Below are 21,663 nucleotides of genomic sequence, written 5' to 3' on the forward strand. Positions count from 1 at the left end.
ACGGCGCGTTATTTGGAATGAAAATGCAGCAACTAGATCCGATGACTCTACAGGCCCCGCCCCTATCGGCCAGTATGACGTCAAGGACGAGACGATTCTGTAAAACGACAAATCTCATAGCAGATTGCTCTTCAGTTAAGTTACCTAGAGCAGAGGCAGTCTCATTGACTACTGCTTCAAGGGTTCTGGTTAACCTACGGATCAGCTTACTATTCTGGATAGGTCCTATAAAGAAAAAGAAACCTCTGTTGAAATCTGTATACTGTTCTAGAGCAGTTTCAGTATAATCGACAATTGGGGACTCCCTTCTATGTCTAATGTGTACTAGATGTGTGTTTCTATGATAATCAGATGGGGCTAGGAAAACTGGTGGCAGTAGGAAGGCAATGTAACAGGTTCCCTCCCAATCGAGGGGCAGACGAACATATGCAGTTTGACCACAAATAAAATAAGAATGGCGTGAAGCTTTGAAAATAGATTTCCCACTGTCACTATACTTGACAATAGTAGTACAATCACTATGTCCTACGTGTACGGAACCATTATTTCGGACACATAATTCGCCTTTGACTGGTAGTACTGAAATAGCAGGTAAATCTGGAGTGGAATCAGACTGAACATTCAAGACCATGAAATTCGAAGAATAATTACCTAAATTATACACTTCATTTTCTAGATCTAACCCGGTTCTGTGGGGGAGACCTTGCTTGTCTGGAAAACATGTACTGTTAAGAAAAGACATATCTGTTGAGGATGACGTTAACGTGGACCATGCTCCACACGAACCATTATGTGAAAATGGATAAGGAAAGAGTGGCAGAACTCCCTTCGGTGTCTGGAAAGGGGGGAGTCGACCACACACCCAACAATTAGTGGCATTGCTGGTCTGGTGTGAGTAATGTAACATGCGGATGAAAGAATTATTTCGCATAGCGAGGCGGTAAGAGAGTTCATGAGGAGGCAGATCACTAAACATATGCTCTACTGTAGCATTAGCAGACTTATTTACATGAAGAACTGGGAAATACAGGTAAAATGCGTAACTGGTGCAGGAAATCATAATGCTGAGAAATAATATGAAACATAGGAAAACGATACATCGAATTGAGTTTTGACTAACTCTCTCACTATGGGGGTCTATTTTATACATGTCAGAAACAGTCTAACCGTTTCACCTAGGGGAGGACTTAGACAATCAAACTGGCTGACTTATTTTACTAGACCGGAGTTTCAACTTATACTCCTGCTGCGGAGTTTTCTCTAACGGGGAAGGGTTCGTAGCAATGTCTTTTGCGGGACAGTCCTTAAAAATAATACTTTGGCAGTCCTTTGAATCCTGGGAAATGTTCTTTAAGACTGGTTTCAGTCCATAAAACTTCTTTATATGTGAAAGGTGCACCCAGCCTTTGCGACCCTCCAACTTCATGGCTGTACGGGTGGCGAGGAGGACCTGTCGGGGCTCCTTCCAGCGTGGCTCCAGCGGACTTGAGCGGTCAAAATTCCGGACAAGGACCATGGATCCTGGAACGATTTCATGCGGTGCCACCTCGGTGTTGTCTGGAAATGCGGCGGCAACCTGTGAACGACAAGAGTTGAGGGCAGACATCAAGGAAGCTAGGTAATCTGTCAGCATATTACTTGAAACATCGGTAATACTTCGGGGTCTAGGAGTACCCCACATGTTAGGGGGGCGGCCGAATACGACCTCATACGGGGACAGACCTGATCTAGAATGTGCGACCATGCGCATATAGAACAAAGCGACTGGCAGAGCTACTAGCCAGTCCACACCTTTCTCTTGACAAACTTTTGCAATACGGATTTTCAGAGTCTGGTTATGTCTCTCTACGAGACCGGCTGCTTCAGGATGGCGTACACAATGGAACTTCCACTGGTACCCTAACAAAAGGGAAACATGCCTCATCAACTCAGATGAGAATGGCTGGCCGTTGTCAGAATATACGACTCTAGGGAGTCCATAGCGGGGGAAGAACTCACGAACCAACTGCTTGGCAGTGGTCGCGGCTGTGTAATCTGGAACTGGATATGCTTCTGTCCACCTGGACAAGGCGCATACAACTACAAGGACATACTTGAAACCTCGACATCGCTCCATCTGAATATAATCCATCTGGAGGACTTCAAAAGGGTGGTCAGGGGGCTGGAATCCACCTTGTTCCACCGGGACACTTTTACCTGGATTAAACTGGCAACATATCATACAGGTACGGACTTTCTGCTTGGCTGCAGCTCGTAAGTGTTTGTTGAACCAAATGTTCTGGATACTGTCTAACATAGCTTTTTCTCCTAAATGTGCTGGACTATGTGCAGTATTAATAATGACTTGAACCATAGAGTCGGGGAGAAACCATGTGGCTCTACCCTTCGTTAACCATCCTTGATCTGTCTGGACCCCTCCTTGTTCGGACCATTTCTTGATTTCTTCAGGAGTAGCATGTAACTGGATATCTATGACATCTTGTGTAGGGTCCTTAACTGTCATGCATATAGTCGGATCTGGAGTGTGTGTCTGTGTCGGATTAACTGGAATGTCTGGAGTCTGTGCTGTAAGCTTGGCTGTGCGATCTGCTAGATCGTTACCCTGGGAAATAATGTCAGTAACTTTCGTATGTGCTTTGCACTTCATGATAGCGATAGATGTCGGTAAATGTATGGCATCTAACAGAGCTTGAATAAGGAGACCATGCTGAATCTTGGTTCCATGAGAAGTCATGAAACCTCTTTCTTGCCAGAGCACTCCGAAGTCGTGTACAACTCCAAATGCGTAACGTGAATCTGTGTAAATGTTAGCTTTCAAGTTCTTGGCGTGTATGCAGGCTTGTGTCAGAGCAACTAGCTCTGCTGCTTGAGCGGACAGGGTGTCAATACGGTGTGTTTCAATAACTTCAGTGTCAGTAGTCACTGCATACGCGGCGACTAGTTCTCCTGTACTTGTTCTCATACATGAACCATCCACATAAAGTGTCAGGTCGGGGTCTGGTAACGGAATATCTGTCAGATCTTGTCTTGGCTTGGTCATAATGTTAACTACTTCCACACAGTCATGTGTGGCAGAATTCGAAGTAACTGATGGTAACAGTGTAGCAGGATTGAGAACGTTGCAGCGTCTGATTTCTATGTGTGGCTGGAACAGTGTCAATTCATAACCTGTTAAACGTGCAATTGTCAAGTGCTGAGTCTGTGTTCGGTTTAAAAGAACTTCCACGGAGTGTGGAACTTGTACTGTCAGGGAGTGTCCTAAGACTATGGAATCACTTTGTCTGATAGCTAGTGCTGTGGCTGCAACTGACTTGAGGCACGCAGGCAGAGCCTGGGCTACAGGATCTAATGTGCTCGAAAAATAAGCACAAGGCTTGTATTGTCCTGCTTGATCTTGTGTGAGAACAGATAATGCTGTACCTTCGCGTTCAGTGACGAAAAGTGTAAAAGGCTTACTGTAGTTCGGTGTCGCTAGAACTGGAGCTTGGCATAGGGCTTTCTTTAACTCATTGAAACTAAGTGTATGTTCAGATGTCCAAGGGAGTACAGTCGATACGGCTGCCTCCTGTGTCGTTAACTGTATCAGTGGTTTGGCTAGAAATGCATACTGAGGAATCCATTGTCGGCAATAAGAAGTAAGGCCGATAAAAGCACGTACCTCCTTCTGGGTCTTGGGCTGAGGAAGACTCGCTATTAACTGGATACGGTCAGGTGTCAACTGCCTACCCCACTTGGACAGTAAGTGTCCTAAGTAGACCACTTGCTGGACACAGAATTGAAGCTTAGAAGGGGACACCTTGTGCCCCATCTCGGCTAGGAAATACAAGACTGTAAGGGATGCTCGCTCGCAAGCACGTTCAGAACGGGCTGTGATCAGTAGATCATCGACATACTGGAGCAGGGCAGTGTCAGTTGGCATGTGAATGTTGTCTAGTTGTCTCTTAAGTGCTTGACTGTAAATACTAGGACTTTCTGTGAAACCTTGAGGAGCTCGTGTGAACATATAGCTCCTTCCATTTAAACAAAATCCGAAAAGGAACAGGCTGTCTGGATGAATAGGGACACTGTAAAACGCGTTCTTGAGGTCGATTACAGTAAAGAACGTGGCTTCGGAATCAATGGCTGACAACAGGGAAGAGATATCTGGGACAACTGGGTACTGGGGAATAATACATTTATTAAGTTCTCGTAGGTCAATCACTAATCGATATACTGGGGGTGCATTTGGATCAGTACGTTTCATGACTGGAATGATCGGAGAATTGCATACATTGGAGTCAGTTTCTACAACCACTCCTTGAGCCATGAGCTCGTCAATAATTTTGGATAAGGCTGCTACAGCCTCAGGTGGCAATCTGTACTGTCTGATTCGTGGTAACACCACACCTGGCTTGAGAGTCACACGATGGGGTGTGATTTGCATATAACCAACATCAGTTGGACCTTGCGCCCATAGATGCTGCGGAACATTGGACAATCTGGGATCAAAATCTCGTAATACATAGTGACCCTTAAAGTCACGTAGGAACAGACGTATTCCCTCTGGGGAACAGCATATAACTGCACCTAATTCTTTCAGTGTTTTAATGCCTAATAGGTTTTCTGGACATGACTTAGTAAGTAACAGATCAGTAGTGCGGGACAATGGACCTACTTCTAGAGTAACTGGCTTTGAAATTTCATTTACGATAGGTTTTCCTGAAAATCCAAGGGAAACATTTCTTGAGCCTGAGAGCGGAGCCCCTGGAACTTCGGCGTGGCTAATTGTGGTCCTACTTGCCCCTGTATCAATCAAAAACTTTCTGTCTTTCCCTAATACTTGACTGTGAACATAGGGACCTTCTTGATCTACAGGTATCTCGATGAGAGGCAAGCCTACCTCCCTCTCTAGGCTGTTTCATGAGTACTGTTGGTACTCTGGATACTCAGACTGTGCATACTGGTACATCTGCTGTGTGACGTGCTGTGTTGCAGCGATAGGCTGCGGAGCTGTAACTGTCTGTGGCGCATTCTGTGGCTGAGGAGTCTGTGAAACTTGTTCTTGTCTAGGCGGACGTGGTCTTTCTTTAGTCTTACCGGTAGCTATGTTATGTTTCAGAACTGCACACTCATTTATAAAATGACCTGGCTGTTTACAATAATTGCAGTTCCCTTTAACGGGAGCTGCAGGATGACTGGCTTGATTTGGACCCCTCTTCTGACTGTCTTGAGGAACAGATTGTGCAACTAGTACTTTCATTTTCGTGTCTTTCATACGTTTTCTCTCGTGTTCTTGCTCTTCCCTGATTCTATTCTGGTGGTATTGGAGCATCTGTAACATCTGGGACGGGGTATTTGCTTGCCAGGTACTTTCGACTTTCAAAACTCGATTTTTAATTTGTGGGCTTGAATTCTCGACTAATTTAGTAACAAAAAGGTGAGGGTATGACTCACTACTTGTCTTGAGGCCACTGTTGATGCTAAAACATTTCTCAAATCGGGAATAAAAATCACTAATGTCTTCGTCTTGTTTCTGTTTACAGGCTGAGATTGCATCCCAGTCTTCTTTTCTAGTTGTCAATAAGCTAGGCAAAACTTGTATTAATAATTCCGGTAATTCTTTACATTTCGCTCCAAGACCGGTACCTGGTACTCGTGCCTTGTCTTCGGCTTCTAGAACTGCCCAATCGATCTTTTTCTCTCCCACCTCCCATTCTTTTTCCTTGAGCTTTTCATACACCCCTGCGGGCAACAGGACTTTTAACATTTTAATTATATCTGGATACGTGTATTCTCCCATACAGAGCATGTCTTTTAATTCTCTATGGAACCCTGCTGGATCTTTATCATGACAGGGGATTAATTTCTTCATCTCTAGGAGTTCCATCTTTGTGATCGGGGTGTAAACAAACACTCGTTCTAGTTCGCCACCCGTTCCTCTAACTGGGTGGACTTCTCGTAACGGATTCTGTCTCTCCATGTAAAATGGTTTACTTTCTGGGGGTGAGACATGAACAAAATGCGGGTTCAAAAACGTTCTATATTTGTGACGCTATTCTAGAATGACACTAATTAAATCGGTACCTAAACCTTTCCATCTATACTGGAGTAACTTGTTCAGGATATCGTGGAACGGGCCTGGATCAGAGTGTTGACCCTCATACAATGTAATGAGGTGCTGAATCATATACATACCCGCCAGTCGTTGCTCGGCTGGGGGCAGTTTCAGAAACATTTGTGCCACTATTTCGTCTGGAAAAGTGGTAGAATCAGTAGTCCATCGGACTGCTGATCGGGCTAGTTCTTGTTCATGCATAGTACTCAACTCACTGTAACCGATTCGTGATTTCAGAATGTGATCGGTAGCTTGGAATACTTGTTCTAGAGAACCTTGTTCTGGTGCTGGATGATGGAAAGTAGACTTGTGTTCTAGGCGTAAATGGCGATCTGGAAATCTAGATTTTCCTACATACGCTATTCTGTCGGGATTCTCGTCGTCTAACTCTTCAGGATCAGAGTTACTTTCTTTCTCGCTTACTTGTGCTGCTTTACGTTGATCGTGTAACCTTATTATTTCTTTACGAATTTTCTTGTACATACTTTCCATAGCACTGATGGTTCTGTGCTTACCCTCGGCTATATTATCACTCCACTTTGTCAGGGTTCTCATTTCGGCTTGATCTTTGGTCGGATAATCTTGTTCTCGTATTAGACAATTAATCAGAAACTTTAATATCATGAGCTGGGTCTCAGCTTTCCTTTGAGACATGGCCTCGCCAATGCTTTCTGGATCATCCCCTGTACGGATGAAACGATATATTCTGTCTAGGTCTTCTTTCATATTCGGTAGGGTGACTAGATACTCGGCCACCCTTCTTACACGTAATGAATATAAAACCATATTATCCTCTCCTGGGACTGGATCATAGCCACATTCATTAAGGGCTTTTCTTATTTCTGCTACAGACTGATGTCTGGGCGTACGCTGTGACGCTTGCATATGTAATTCGGCTGTCGTTAAACGCTTGTGTGGCGGCGGGGTTTGAGGAGTACCTCCCCCTGCGGCCCCTAAACTAGAGTCGTCGACTGATCCTCTTCGTACTAGTGTGGCAGGAAATTGAAATGCGGGCTGAACTGGTATGGCGGGCTGGGCCGGGGGTACCGTAACAGGTACTCCGGTGTCTGGAGGAGCGGGAAGTGCCTGATTTACAGGGACTGGCGGAGCGCGAACAGGATTTGCATATTCTGGGACTGTGTCGTCCAAATAGGACGAAATGAAAATATCAGCTGCGGTCTGTTTGTGACGTAGCTTGGTCGGAACTAATGGTGGCGGAAAGTTACTGGATGCCTCCGGGGTCGCTTTTGGCAGGCCCTCGGCAAGAAGAGGGTACATACCCTTAATGAGGGCATGCCTCTGTCTGTCTGACTGTTCGGCTTTAACTCGTTCACCTATCTCGATTAATTCCCTTTCTTGGGCTCGTTCCAAGGATTCTCTACTTAATTCTGACTTTCTGATTTCTTTTTCGGTTCTTTTATGAGCTTCTTTGCGCCATAACTCGATGGCATCTTTCTGTGACTGTCTGGCTTTCTTTTTCCATAATGCCTCTTCTACTCGCATGATGCACTCGGCATCCCATGTACCCGATACGGGCCATCTATACTTTTCTTCTAACTGTTTGGTATACTCTACCCATAAATCTAGATATAGTATGGCACTTATGCCATGCTTCTGATACATAAAATGACCTGGACTGTCCCTAGGCGGAACTGGAACTGCTTCTTCTAACAAACCCTTTCTAGTTTTTAACTGACGTAATCTCGAAAAGAGAGACATTGTAAACTTGAATGGGAACACAATACAATAGACGAGGAACAATAACAATTGGGAGAACAATTCAGGCATACCACGACATTGGAAATACATTGAACAACATCATAACATAACAGTTCGGACAGAATATTACCTGGAATACTGAGAACAGAAACACAAGAATTTCTCGAGAACGGAACAGACTAGAGTTACTGGATGCACTGCTGAAACAGTACGGAACATACCGGTCCCATAAAGGGACGCATCAAGACCCGTATCCACCTAGGTGAACACTTCGTTTGTGGGTCTGTGTACCACCAACCCACAGACCAGAGTCAATTTAGATTGACCCTGTCTAGATACTACCCCAGCGACGGTACTCACCGGGCAGCAAGAACGGAAGGCCTCGGATCGGACTGGACTGCTACGACGACGGACGGACGAACTTCGGACTTCAGTTACGGGTGGACCTCCGGATACCTCGGACCTTGGACTCTCGGCTTGGGCTCTGGTCGGGACTCGCCGCGTTCCTCCACCGTCTCGTCTGGATGCTGGACCGCCTCCTCCGTCTCCTCCGTGGGCCTGAGGGATACTTGAAGCAGAAATATCTGCCGGTGCGCAGAAGAGTTCCGTCACGACTGCAGAGGGTCAGGGGGTCGGCGTGGCTTCACCGACGCGTGGGGAAAGGGCAAGTTCCTGTTCGGGCGCCATTATGTGGTAAATAAATAAATAATACCCTATTTTTGAATGAATAAATGAATAACAGATAGCTCAATAAATAAGAGTCAAGATTCGAGGTAGTAGGAGTTTGCAGGTTTATTACAGCATAAAGGACAGGGACAGGACCACCTGCACAGGAATAGGATGGCAGGGCCCGACAGCGCTGTCGGGGTCAGGATCGGGACAAAGGATAACTTTTTAATAACAGTACATGGGCATATATACATATCGCAAACACATAGCATTACATTGCAATGGGCGTAGCAGTGGGTGGAGCAATAGGCGTGACGCGTAGTAGTCGCGAAAGATAAGGGTGAAAAGAGGTGTAACAGGGCGTATACATAGACATGTGATGCAAACGTAACAGAATATGTCATGAATGGGGCGGAAACCATGGAGGGGGCTACCTGAGGAGCCGGGACCTCTAACCTGATGGTGCGCGCAAACTAGCAATGACGTGTTACTAGGAGAAGCTGGGGGCTTCGAACTCTGTGCTAGGAGCAGAGACTGAAGTCTGGAGAGTCAGGGCGACATGTACCTAAACAGTATCTAGTATCTGATGTTTAGAGAACATGTTGATATAAACTAGAAGACAGGAGGGGAAAGGCTAACAGACACTAAGACTGGACCATGCATTATTCTACATGTAGTGCGTGATGAAGAATATTAAATGACCATTAAATGCAGTATTTCTCTTACATGGAGACGTGAAGGCTAGACAATGACGGAAACTATTGATGCGATTCAGTAGCTTTAGGAATGCAGAGAAGGAGGACTGAACTGATAACTGGAATCATAACATACCCTTGGCAAACTCAGAGGCAGAGCCAGGCTGAGCCGGGCACTGCGAGGCAGGAAATAAGTGAAGGGTCGAGGACACAGGTGGGGGCTGTATCGCTCCTCAGCGAGGCTTCAGGAGACAGGAGACAAGAGCTGAATCTGGTGTCCGGGCCCTTTTGAGGCCTAGAAACGGGGACTTTACAATGAAATAACGTGCACACTGAGAAACGTGGCAACGTAGCTTTACATGGGCCTGATATTCGTAGTATTCACGAGAACTGGAAACTGCCATACTAGAGGTGGACACAACTGTAATTGCGTCATTAATCGAACATAGGGAATGCATATGCATATTTAATCATGCACACATAACATATGATGGATGACACGTAGGGACACAGAACATGACAAAATTTACTTTTCCACATTACGGTCGGGTGGGCGTATGTTTTCATACAATGCATCCATTCTCTGGAAAACCCTCCCGATCCAGCTCAGTTCAACGACCCAGCATCTGGCGTTTAGGAAGCAATTAAAAACATGGCTCTTCCAGAAACTGCAGTAAGACTGGATCCATTTTGTGGTCACACATAGCGCAGAGATGCCTAAGGGTAGCCATGCGCTCTATCAAGAATGAATTATTAATAATAATAATAATAATAATAATCCAAGCCCAGCTTCCCTTGTCACCGTCATTCAAGAACTCCCAATCGATGCTCCCCACGAGAACCTGAACTCTCTTACCATAGAATCATACCTGGTCATCTGTCGAAACATGTCTGTCTCACCTCAACTACACCGAAGAGGCAACTGCAGATCCACACTCCATTCACAGTCACTCCTCTAATATCTAGCCCTCTGCTCCTTGGTATCCCATCAGCAGACAATCCAGCAGAAGGCAGTAAAATATATAGAGGCTTATTTACAAGCCCCTTGCGCCGCCGCTGGGTCACTTTTTTTGATGCAGCGGTGGGTCAATCAATGCGCCACACTGTGCCATATCTACAAATTGACGCACTGGGTCCAATGTGTCAGTGTGTAGAGCCCTGCGTCACATTATAGCTGCATCAGGTATAATGTATGAAGGGTACTAGGCGTTCCAGTGCAAAATAGCCTCATAGAACTGGTGCAGTGAAATTTACATTTCACTGTGTCACTCTACGACTTGACTGCAACAAAATCCTTATGCTTGCTCAGACCAGTCATATGGATTAATGCAGGGCTTTTACAATGGGGGCCGCTTATGTGTTCTGACGCATTGCTGGAGCTGCGATAGTTTTACGACCAACTCCACCAATGCGTCATTTTTGCGCAAACAGATGTGTCTTAATTTTCAACGCATCTGTTAATCCTTCGCCTTTGGAGCCCTGAGTTGTAAATACAGTGCATCCATAATGTCGCAAGGACATTTGATGCAGGCACAAGGAAACGGACGCATCAATGCTGATGCCTCAGTGTCTTGCAAATGAGGGCCTTGGTGCCAAACACACTCAGAAGAAGACCTCCGTTTTGCATATCCTAGCTGATCACGGAGGCCAACGCAGCATGTTACACTACTATCACGAGGGAAGCCTCCAAGAGACACCCTCAAGCACTGCATCAACCCGATCTGCGACCCACCTCGTGAAAGTTCCATTAACAACTTTTCCACGACAATCAACATAATCAGGCTACATATCAGTGGCACACAGCAGTAACCAACGCCCCGTGGTACAACCCGGCATTTGCTCACTTCAAGGCATTCTCTGTAACCAATCTTTCAAGACTCCTGGACCTGCTGAAGGCCACTTCCTATAAGGGGGACATCATTCAAGTATCCATAGTAAAATGGATCTCCAGTAAATTATTTCAGATTGCTACTCTGTGCACCTACCATCTCCCTCACATAAAGTGTCTTCCCAGACATGCTGCAGTTTGGGCAGATACTAACCTTGCCCCATTTCTATCTGCCATTTGGGATAACGTCCCGGAAAATACAGTTGCCACTGGCTTTATGGCAGGTCAACACCCTCTACCATGAGGGACTGTCAGGATTCAGGCCACTGTGCAGCACTGAAAGGGCAACAGTTCAAGAAGTCTCTGATGCCCTCCTGTCCAATACTAGAGCAATCCACGGATCCTTAACTGCATGCGTGCGGCGGCTATTTTTGCGCTACGCGGCTTTTTTCAAAAAGCCGCGTTACATGATGAGCTGAGCTCGTCATCAGCGTGCGAGCGGCACGACTCATGACGAGCTCAGCTCGTCATGAGCGCCGAAGGGGTTAAGCTTCTCAACTTCTCAGAAACCTTCAGTGCCGTGGAACATAAAGCCTTACTCAACTCTTTCTTCTCGAGAATTCTATTTCTTGCAGAATATTTCTTGTGTATGGTTAATATTTTCATCCTAAAAGTAAACACATTTTGCAGAAATAGAGTGCTGCGTCCTAAAACACCTGTACCAGGCATCCTGCCCAAATTAAGCAAAGAATTACACTTGGTGTGCTTCAATGCCTCCACATTTCAGACCTTTCTCTAAAGGTGCTGTGACTGTGACAATAATTGATGTTATAGCTTTGGAAGGTTAGGATTAGCTTTGCTTGGTCTGTTGGCACTAGACCTTTGTTTTAACTGAAATGGGTAATGTAGTTTACAGGATCTATGGAAAACAGCTTTTGATCAGTTTTATGTTGTTCCTTCAAGACATGTCAAGAGCTGGTTCTGGAAGATGCGACAAAATGATGGCCCCTAGAGAATTAACAAAAGTTGGTCCCTTTAGATGCAACAATTAAGGGCACATGAAGATGTAAGAAGAGAAGGTCCCTGAAGGTGTGTCAAGAAATGATCCATGAAGACATGACAAGAGATGGCTTCTGAGATGATCTCTTGAGATGTGACAAAATATGGTCTCTGAAAAGGCGAGAAGTGATGGTACTGGAAGACGTGACAAGAGATGGTCCACGAAGACATGACAAGGGATGGTTTCTGAAGATGCAACAAGAGATAGTCCCTGAAGACGTAATAAGAGATGGTTCCTGAAGACATGGCAAGAGGTGGTTATTTAAAATGTGAGAAGAAGTGATCCATGAAGATGTCAGTGGAGATGGCCATTGATGATGCGACAAGAGATGGTCCTGAAGATGTGACAAAAACGGTCCATGAAGATAGGACAAGAGATGGTCCCTGAAGATGCAACAAGAGATGGTAGTTGAAAATGCAACAAGAGATGGTCCCTGAAGATGCAACAAGAGATGGTAGTTGAAGATGCAACAAGAGATGGTCCCTGAAGATGTGACAAGTGATGATCCATAATGACGAGATGAGAGCTATCTTCCTACCAGTCATACTGCCGTTTTAAGAGTGACCTGCCTCGACACCTCAGATAGGCTGATCTTTTCCAATGTTAGCCGGGCCTTTAGTCCAGATTAAAAGAGACGATGGCTGTTGTTACTCTGCATCTTTCTTGGGACACAAAGACTGTTCTTTAACCCTTATTTGATCGAAACATGAACCAGTGACATTATTATCTTGGGATTTAAGTGAGAGGAGTTGGACAGGAAGAAATAATATGGTACGAAACATTGGTAAGGACCAATCGAAGGAGCCTTTGTGCCACTAAATAAGATTAATGTGCCTGATTGGTTTTCACTGACTCATTCTAATCAGTTTGATATTGTATTTGAGGATTTGGAAATACGTAATATAAATCTGAATAGCCAAGCAGTGCCCTCCATTGTTATCAATTAGCTCAAGAACGACTTCTTTTTAAGGACCCTGTTACTTTGTCTCCACTCAAACTGGGGTGAATGTCTTTCAGAACATGCTCTTCAGCTGATATAGTCACAGCGCCGCCCTCTTCGCCATTGTGGTAAATAAAGATGCAGAATAGTCAGTAGCCTAGGTGAAACAGGATTGGTTTAGTCAATAGGATAAGGGTCTCGGGTTACAGGTAGTAGATGGTATGACGGAAGCCCCCCGGGAAGCCCACGCACTCCAAATGACAGTCACTCCAACCAGGCACACATAAGCATTCTGTTACCTCACGCTCACACTGTCCAAGCAGCAGGTGACATAAAACTATGGGGAAAATGCATGACATAGGCTCAGTTTATCAGTAGCTTTAAAACTAAACACCTCTTTCCACCTGGCTTTGCAAACGCCGTTCTCGCGAAGATATTATTCAATTAAAGATGGTATCAAGTTCTTCAGTGAAAGTTTTAACCCCAGTTACTTTCCCTACTGCATCAGTGAGGAGACACAATGCTCGCTTCATTATGTTTCTTTCCACACCGCTCCACGCATGCTAACTGGGTTCACGGGGAAAGTGCATGGTTCAATAACATCCTAGGCAAAGTGTCACCTTCAGGGAGGAATTCAAACACAAACACAAGGAGATGATGGACGGAGCACTAAAACTTTTCAGACACTCGCCCCAATCACAGATCTGGATTGAATTCTTAATTTTTCTTTAGCTCACTTTTCGCCACCTCAGTTCAGACCCAGCTATATGCAAATCAGTATTGACCCTGTGCCTCATGGGAACAGTCCAGCTCGAACTGCCAAGCCAGGTCTTCCCTGAACCGGAAACAAGCATCCAGGGGCCGGTTTCGGGGTAACACCCCTCATCAGCCAGGCTAGCTTGAATCCAGTGGCAAAGTGAGCAAGGGACCCATGTCTGGGCATACCCTGCCAACTTAGGGCGAACAAAGCAAACACAAGGAGAGGATGGACAGAGCACTGAAAATTTTTCAGACATTCACCCCCAGTCACAGATCTGTTCTGAATACATCATCGTACAGTCCTGGCTGATGAGGGGTGTTAGCCCGAAACCGGTCCCAGGATGCTTGTTTTCATTTCAGGGTAGACCTGGCTTGGCAGTTCGGGCTGGACTGTTCCCATGAGGCACAGAGTCAAGACCGATTTGCATATAGCTGGGACTGAACTGAGGTGGCGAAGTGAGCTAACGAACGATGATGGATTCAACCCAGATCTGTGACTGGGGTGAGTGTCTGAAAAGTTTCAGCGCTCAGCATCATCTCCTTGTGTTTGCAGCAATTCAAACAACCATGATGGCGTGTTTACAACTGCCAAAAATATCATGTATCTCCACAGGAACATGCCACGATTAGATGTGCAGTTCCACGTCACCTCTTCAGCATGTTTCACTTGCAGGAACAGTAGTAACTCTAGACTGTGAATACTTATTGAATATGCCCTTATGCTTCCCTAGAGGGCGCCATTGTCAGTGCAGTGAAATTATGTGTCTTTCAGTTACCATCTATTCTAGAACGACATTTGCTCTCTGGTGGGGTTTAATCCTTGTTAATAGATTGAAACTGGAAACCCTAATTCTACATGAAAATTATATTCCTACTCATCCTACTGAGAGCAGCATCCAATGCAGGGTCTGCCCTAAGGAGAGAGACAAGAATGACTTCTGGGTGAAGGTCATGGCATAGGGGAAGACCCAAACCTTTTTGCAAATGCAAAGACCTAGTGCGCTTGTTTGTTTTAAGGACATTACACCTTGTAAGGTTTGTGACGAGGAAGAGAAAGCATGTGATTATGGGGTTTTCTGGTGATGTATTCAATCATGCACACTTAAGTTAACCAGAGCATGTTCTTGTTTTTGCAGAGATTCAGGAATATTATCAGCAGAGTCTTCTTTACACCGTCCAGCAGAATGAAGTCTTGGGTCCAGAAAGCGAGATCACAGAAAACCACCATGATCCTGTGGAGTGCCTTTCCATGGACTCGAACAACAACCTCACCCGTGACTCTGAGGTATGGGAAGAGTGGCGTGAGTACACAATACACTGCACACTACTCGAGAGTGGACTTGTAAAAGAGCGTACCCTCCTTTACACACCTACACAGACCTCCACCTCTTCTACCATTCCATTGGCATGGGGTAGACTTCTGGGAAGCATCTTCTCAATTCCTGCAGCCACGCTGGCATGTGTCGTCTTCCCAAGTCCACTCTTCCCTGCCCGTCACCGGCTGAGGTGAGAGGGATCATGGGAAACTTTTCATTGGGTCTTTTCTAGTGGCTGTCTACTTACCCTCACCCATAAAAAGTGCAAATATTCTTCTCTGAGGATTGCTAAAAAGCATGAAATGCACATAAGAGTTCCAGTGCTTAGTCAGCTGTACCTGCAAAATATAATGGAAAACTATGAGAGAATTTCACCATGAGTATGTGTGCCCTTTAGACAGTGTTGGAGTGAGAACATTGAGTACTACAAGGATCAGAATGATTTCAAATAGAGGACAAGAACGAACCTTAGGAGAATTGCGCTGCCAAATCCACAGCACACCTATGCACCATGCACTCCGGAGCACCTTTGTACCCATGTCCTCATCACATATTCACTTATTAGCTCAGCCCTCACCACTGGAATCACGCAGCCACCTTCCAGGACAAACGCCTGGAAACACCCCACAATTCTCTCTCTCAGTGAACTCTAAAACACTAGCCAACTACCGACCTATATCCCTGTTACACTTGCTGGTGGAAGTCATAAAGCAGATCATGAACAAACATTTAGCTTCCCACCTCAACAACAACAATCTCCTTGACACCACCCAGTCTGGCTTCAGACCCAATCACAGCACTGAAACCACCCTCATCACCGCCATTAATGACCTCTGACTGTTCATGGACACATGGTGGCCCTGGGCAAGGAGCATAGGTAAGGGGCCCGGAAGAGGGGGTCTGGGCGGGGCGGAGCACGCAGGCCAGTAAAGAGGGGAGGGGGTCAGGATGTTTAGAAGTGGAACAGAGCCGGAGGCCACCAAATCCCTGCCAGGGGCCACCACGCAAATATGTATCCATCCTCAGAGGATTAATATATTAAGGATATATATTGGCGTGGCGGCCCCTGGGGTTTGGTGGCCCTGTGCTGGTGCACAGCTTGCACATGCCTAGAGCCGGCCCTGATGGACAGCGGAGATGCTGCTGCCCTCACTTTTCTGGCTCTATCCACCCCCTTTGAGACCTTCTTCCACCCCATCCGCATTCTATTCCTACTCAATGCCAGCATTCAGGGACATGCGCTTTGCTGGATTTGCTCTTTCCTCACAGCCCGCATGTAGATGGTCAGCCTTACTCGTTTCACCTCAGCTGCCGACAAACTCATTTGTAGAGTTCAACAAGGATCCTCGCTCAGTCTTACGCTGTTCAATGCCAACATAGCCCCACACACAAGCATCATTTGTACCCGCGAAATAAAAAATTAACGTTATAACCCACGCAGACAACACCCAGCGCGTCCTGTACAACAAAACACCCAAACCAAATTCTCAGACTGCATATACGAAGTCCCCAGATAGAGAAGCAGTCATCTTCGGTAAAGACACTTCGCTATGGGACTCCACCTGGTGGCCTACATGAAGAAATTCAGAATAACAGTCTAAAAATCCTTCAGGCTTTGTCCAGAAGGAGTTTAAAGCAGCTTGTTTTACCAGAATGCATTCTTATATGTATAGATTAAATGAAAAAGAACCACACAAGGTGTTTATAAAAATATGTATTTATTATAAAATACACCCGTTTAGGTATCTCCTACCCAGATATAAACACAATGCACACAATACTTTGCATAGAAATCAAGTAAATTGCACAAAATACACAGTTGACCCCAGGGAGGATCAAACCATATACTAAGAAAGTAGTATAAGAACCATGACTTGTGTCAAGACAATGTCCACAGGACGTAGAAGTGCTGGGGACTCAAGGAACCACCCAATGTGAGAGACTAGGAGCCCCGCAGAGATCTGGTGCAGTGTGTGAATAGACCCGCGTTCTCCATACAAATCAACATGTAACTCGCGGTTAAAATTTAAAAGATAAAGGACTCTTCCCAGTGGACCCTAAAGTAACCCCTCGGAAGAAAGAAGGTGGGAGAGCCACCCCACCCATGGATACTACAACAGGGAAGCGGGGTGCGCAGGTGTGAAGTGCTGTCGGAAACCGCCGTCGTACCCAATGGAGGACTTTAGGAAAGTGCTGGAGGAGGAGAAAGTGTCCTGTGGAATCCAAAGGTGGATTCTAGTTGAGAGGTACCTGCAAGCAGAGGGGACAGAGTCTATCTCACTCAGGAGTGACCCGGTGACCTGAAAGACGAATGCCCACAGATGTCGTGTGCTGCAAGAGAGTTGATGGTGACCATGACTCTGCAGCTGTGAGGACCAGGCGATGCTGAGGAAGACTATGAGCCTTGCACAAGCTGTCCCATGTTGGATGTCGGGTGCTATGGGGTCAGCGTCCGTCGGAAGCACCAACAAGCCTTGGCAGCTGCAAACAACATAGAAGTCGAAGAAGGTGCAATGTCGGTAACAACAAGGGGCAGGAGACTCACCACAAGCAGGAGAGTCAGGGCAGACCCCGCACAACCAGGGGAGCACAAAAGAAACAAAGGTGACTCTCAACAGGACCCACAGGCCAAAGGCACTGAAGTTGCAAGAGGACCTTGAGCAGCTCACCAAAAGATTCAGACCACGATGCAGGCGATGTGGTGTGGACAAAAATTCTGGTCACTGGAGATGCTTGAGGTTGGGGCAACTTGGAGCCCAAAGATCTTGGTGGAAGGAAGCCAACAAGCCTTTGCAACAGCAAGTCAATGCAGTGCACAGGGTTTCGGTTCCTGTGGCTCCCACGAGGGATACTGGCCTCAAACTTGGCTAAAGGGCAGGGCAGGCATCATGAGCTGTGGACAACCACCACCTGTGTTGCTGAGACTTTTGGAGTCTGTGGGAGCCCAGGATCAGCAGACCAGTCAGCTTAGCTGCGGTGCCTGCAGATGCAAGGAAGTTACTCCTTCACTTCAAGGGAGATTCCTTTAAGTGTCTTGGAAAGCCCACGCCTTGGAAGGGTCCTGTGTGGTGCACAGGCACAGACGATGCAGTAGACTGAAAGGGCGACGAAGTCCAGAGTGCCCGAATGGTAGAAGTTGAAGTTGAATCATGTCCCACGATGAAACTAGGGACCCACCCACAGGTAAGCCCTTAAGTACCCTTAGGAAAGAGTTGGGAAGATTCAGGCGACCCTCCAAAACATTCCTCCAGAGCCTCCAAAACAATCTTGAGGTGGACCAGGTGATCATCCCAGGTGGAGCTAAAGACAGCAAAATCCTCTAGATATGCTGCACTATATTTATTTATTTTATTTATTTATGTAGTTTGTAGAGCGCACAGCTACCCCCGGAGGGGTGTCCCGCGCTAGAACCAGAGCCTCAAGGGGAGAAAAGAAGGGAGGATATCAGCTATAGGCTTCCAGGCCTGTGAGAACTTTATTCACCAACCTCTGGAATGTGGCAAATGCATTCTTCAAAGCAATAGGCATTACAATAAATTGTTAGTGCCCATGAGGGGTTGAAAATGCTGTCTTTGGTTTGGCATCCTCAGCTAGTCTGATTAGCCAGCAGTCAGGTCAAATGTACTCAGAAACGTGGCTGAGGCCAAAGTATCAATAAGTTCATCTGCCCTGGGAACTGGATGAGCATCAGATCTAGTGACTGCATTGAGACCTCTGTAGTCTACACAAAACCTCATTTTTTCTACCCTTGGTGTGAGGTTTAGGTACTAGGACTATTGGGCTAGCCCAAGGGCTATCCGAGGGTTCAATTACTCCCAACTCCAACATCTTCTGGACCTCTGCCCTGATGCAATCTCTGACATGGTCAGACTGCTTATAGATTTTATTCTTAAGAGGTAGACTCTCACCTGTATTCACTTCATGGGTACACCAGGTGGTTTGACTGAGTGTCAGGGAAAACATATACCTGAACTGATTGAGGACTTTTCTACAATCACCTTGCTGTTGATCAGTTAGGCTGCCTGCCAAAGCAACTCCATCTACTGATCCATCACCAGGGTTCTGAGAGAGGAGATCAGGGAGATGGTCACTCTCTTCCTCCTGTCCCTCATCAGTTGCCATGAGCAAGCCCATGTCTGCCCTGTCAACAAAATGTTTAGCCTGTTCACACGAAGTACCCTATGGGGACTTCTGGGAGTGCCTAGGTCCACCAAGTAGGTGACCTCACCTTTCTCCTCAAGTATAGTGTGGGGTCCTCTCCATTTGTCTTGGAGAGCTGCTGGGGCCACAGGCTCCAGCACCCAGACTTTCTGACCTGCCTGGTAAACAGCCAGGACACCCTTTTGGTCATGCCAAGCTATTTGAAGTTCTTGGCTGACCTTCTTAATGTACTCAGCCATGTGAGAACGCAGGCCTAGTACATAGTCCAGTATGTCCTGTTTGGGAGGTTTGAGCAATAACGCCTGTGAGAAGTTGGCCTGATATGCAGTGCTCACTATTCTAGTGATCACTATGTATCAGTCCAAACAACCCTTATTGATGATTGGTTGTAAGTCAACCTTATAGACCAGCTATCCTAGTAGCATGGATACGAGCAGTCTAAGGCTAAGACTCTAGAGGGCGTGTTAAGCCAGCTGTTTTACCATCACATTACCCCTTGAACACCCAGTGAAAGGACACCACACAAGTGTTATGAAAATAAACAGTGTATTTATTAGAATCACAACAACCCTGTACTCTTTATGAGGACAGGGTGCTAGGCACACAACAAAACTCTTACGAAAATACTTAAGTTAGCACAGTATATACAAATGCCCGAGGGGCACGAAAAACCATATACTCTAAAAGTGGAATGCGAAATTACTAGCAGGTAAGTACAGTACTAATAGGCTTTGGAATCGCTAGGACTTGACTATAGTATCGTTAGATTACTTCTAGGAGACCTAGGGGACTCGGGTGCAGAGCGTGCACTCTCACGCGGAATGCGGGCCAAAGTCTATGGGAGCTAGTAAAGGCAAAGTTAGTGTTCACGGGCGAACCCGACCTGGTAGGGAGAAAACGACAGTGGATCCTGACCCTTGGATAGTGAGGCTATGCTGGGACACCGAAGTGCCGAAGTTACCTAGCCCAGGGGCTGCAGCTGCATAGGTCTCAAAAGACGTCGGGAATCCTCGTTGCCGGACCAGGAGCCTGGAAGAAAGGAGTTGCTGGCAGGCGACCAGTGAAGATTGTTCGAGTGATCCAAGCCTGGATCGAAGATGGATGACACCTGAAAGCAGCGGGGACCAAGTTCGTGACTACTAGCCAGTAGTCAGTGGGCACCAGGAGGGCACCGGATGGCAGTCACCTCGACTAGGTGAGTGGGCGACGCTGGCTCTGCAGATCTCACGGACCAGGAGGCGTTGTCGGCGACCAGGATGGAGAGGCGAGCTGTCCCACGATGGTTGAAGCTGTCGGCGTCGAAGTCACCCAGGATTGGGCAACAAGCCTTGGCTAATTCAAGCCCACGCGGTGGACTCAAAATGGCGTCTTGAGTGGACCAGGAGGGTCCGGGGTGCTCCTCTTCTGGAAGGGAGCAAGGGCCAGTCTGGAGCAACCAGACCAGCAGCAGAAATGTCGTCGGGCGTCGTTCAGAAGGCCACAAGCCAGCGGGCTAGTAACCAAACAACGCGGTGAGCAGCAAAAAGCAGAAGGGCCCCACGCCGATCGTGGAGATGCTGGGGGGCTACTCTTCGGTGCTGGAGCTGCTCAGGGTCGGGGCTTCTCGGACCCCAAAGCACTCACCAGGAAATTACTCGGCGGGCTTGCTGTGCAGAAGTCGTGCAGTCTTGAAGATGGCCGGTCCCTCGAGGTCTCGTCGCACCCACGGTTCTCAGCTTGGCTGTAGAGGTGGGTAGAGGTCAGAGGTGCCAGGGAAGCCGGTTCTCGTCGAGCTGGGCAGTCGGATTCCGGAGGAAGGACGTGCAGCAGACCGCAGTGTTCTTAGATGGTGCCTGCGGATGCAGGGTGACTACTCCTTAGCCACAAGGGAGAAATCTTAGGAAGAAGTCTTGAGTTCCTTTCGTAGAAAGTAGTTTCAGGATTCAAAGATGATCTGATTTGGAAGGGGGCCAGTCTCTACCTTTATCTGGGAAAAGGGGGCTGGCACACGACTAAGTCCTGCCCTATGGGTGGGACCAGGAGGGGGGTGGTTACACCCACTTCCTTGGCGGGCTTTTCCCCAGCACAGGGTCTGGAATGTCCCTGGAACTGGTTCAGGCCAGCCTATGCACAGTGAGCACCGGGGTGCCACGTGCAGTCACCTTCCTCTATAGCCCTGCCTACCTACAATACACAAAATCCTGTCTGGGACGGTGCTGGCACCGCCCCTGGCAGGAAACCCTTTGTCCTTATCTCCTGCTCTGGGAGGACTCCCAGCAGCAGGAGGGCAGACTTGTGTCTCGGTGGCAGCATCCATTTTGTGGAGCTGAGGCTATGTTTGGCTTTAACCGGGGTTACAGGCTACATGCATGTCGTGTCCCTCTAGAAGGGTGGAATGCTAACCCCGTCGCCAGAATTGGCGAGGGGTTAGTATTCCAATTCG

General features: G+C 46.9%; 1 protein-coding gene across 2 annotated transcripts in view; it reads left to right on the top strand.

Annotated features, from left to right (window-relative positions):
- DLG3 (discs large MAGUK scaffold protein 3) overlaps nt 1-21,663 on the top strand; it is a 1,928,515-nt gene that overhangs the window by 275,466 nt on the left and 1,631,386 nt on the right. For both annotated transcript variants that reach the window (XM_078640191.1, XM_078640192.1), the window contains exon 3: nt 14,901-15,049. In XM_078640191.1, the coding sequence (XP_078496317.1) occupies nt 14,901-15,049 (149 nt within the window). The remainder of the gene's footprint in view (nt 1-14,900; nt 15,050-21,663) is intronic.

This window comes from Lissotriton helveticus, chromosome 4_2 (genome assembly GCF_964261635.1).
Source record: "Lissotriton helveticus chromosome 4_2, aLisHel1.1, whole genome shotgun sequence".
In the NCBI taxonomy this organism is placed as follows: domain Eukaryota; kingdom Metazoa; phylum Chordata; class Amphibia; order Caudata; family Salamandridae; genus Lissotriton; species Lissotriton helveticus.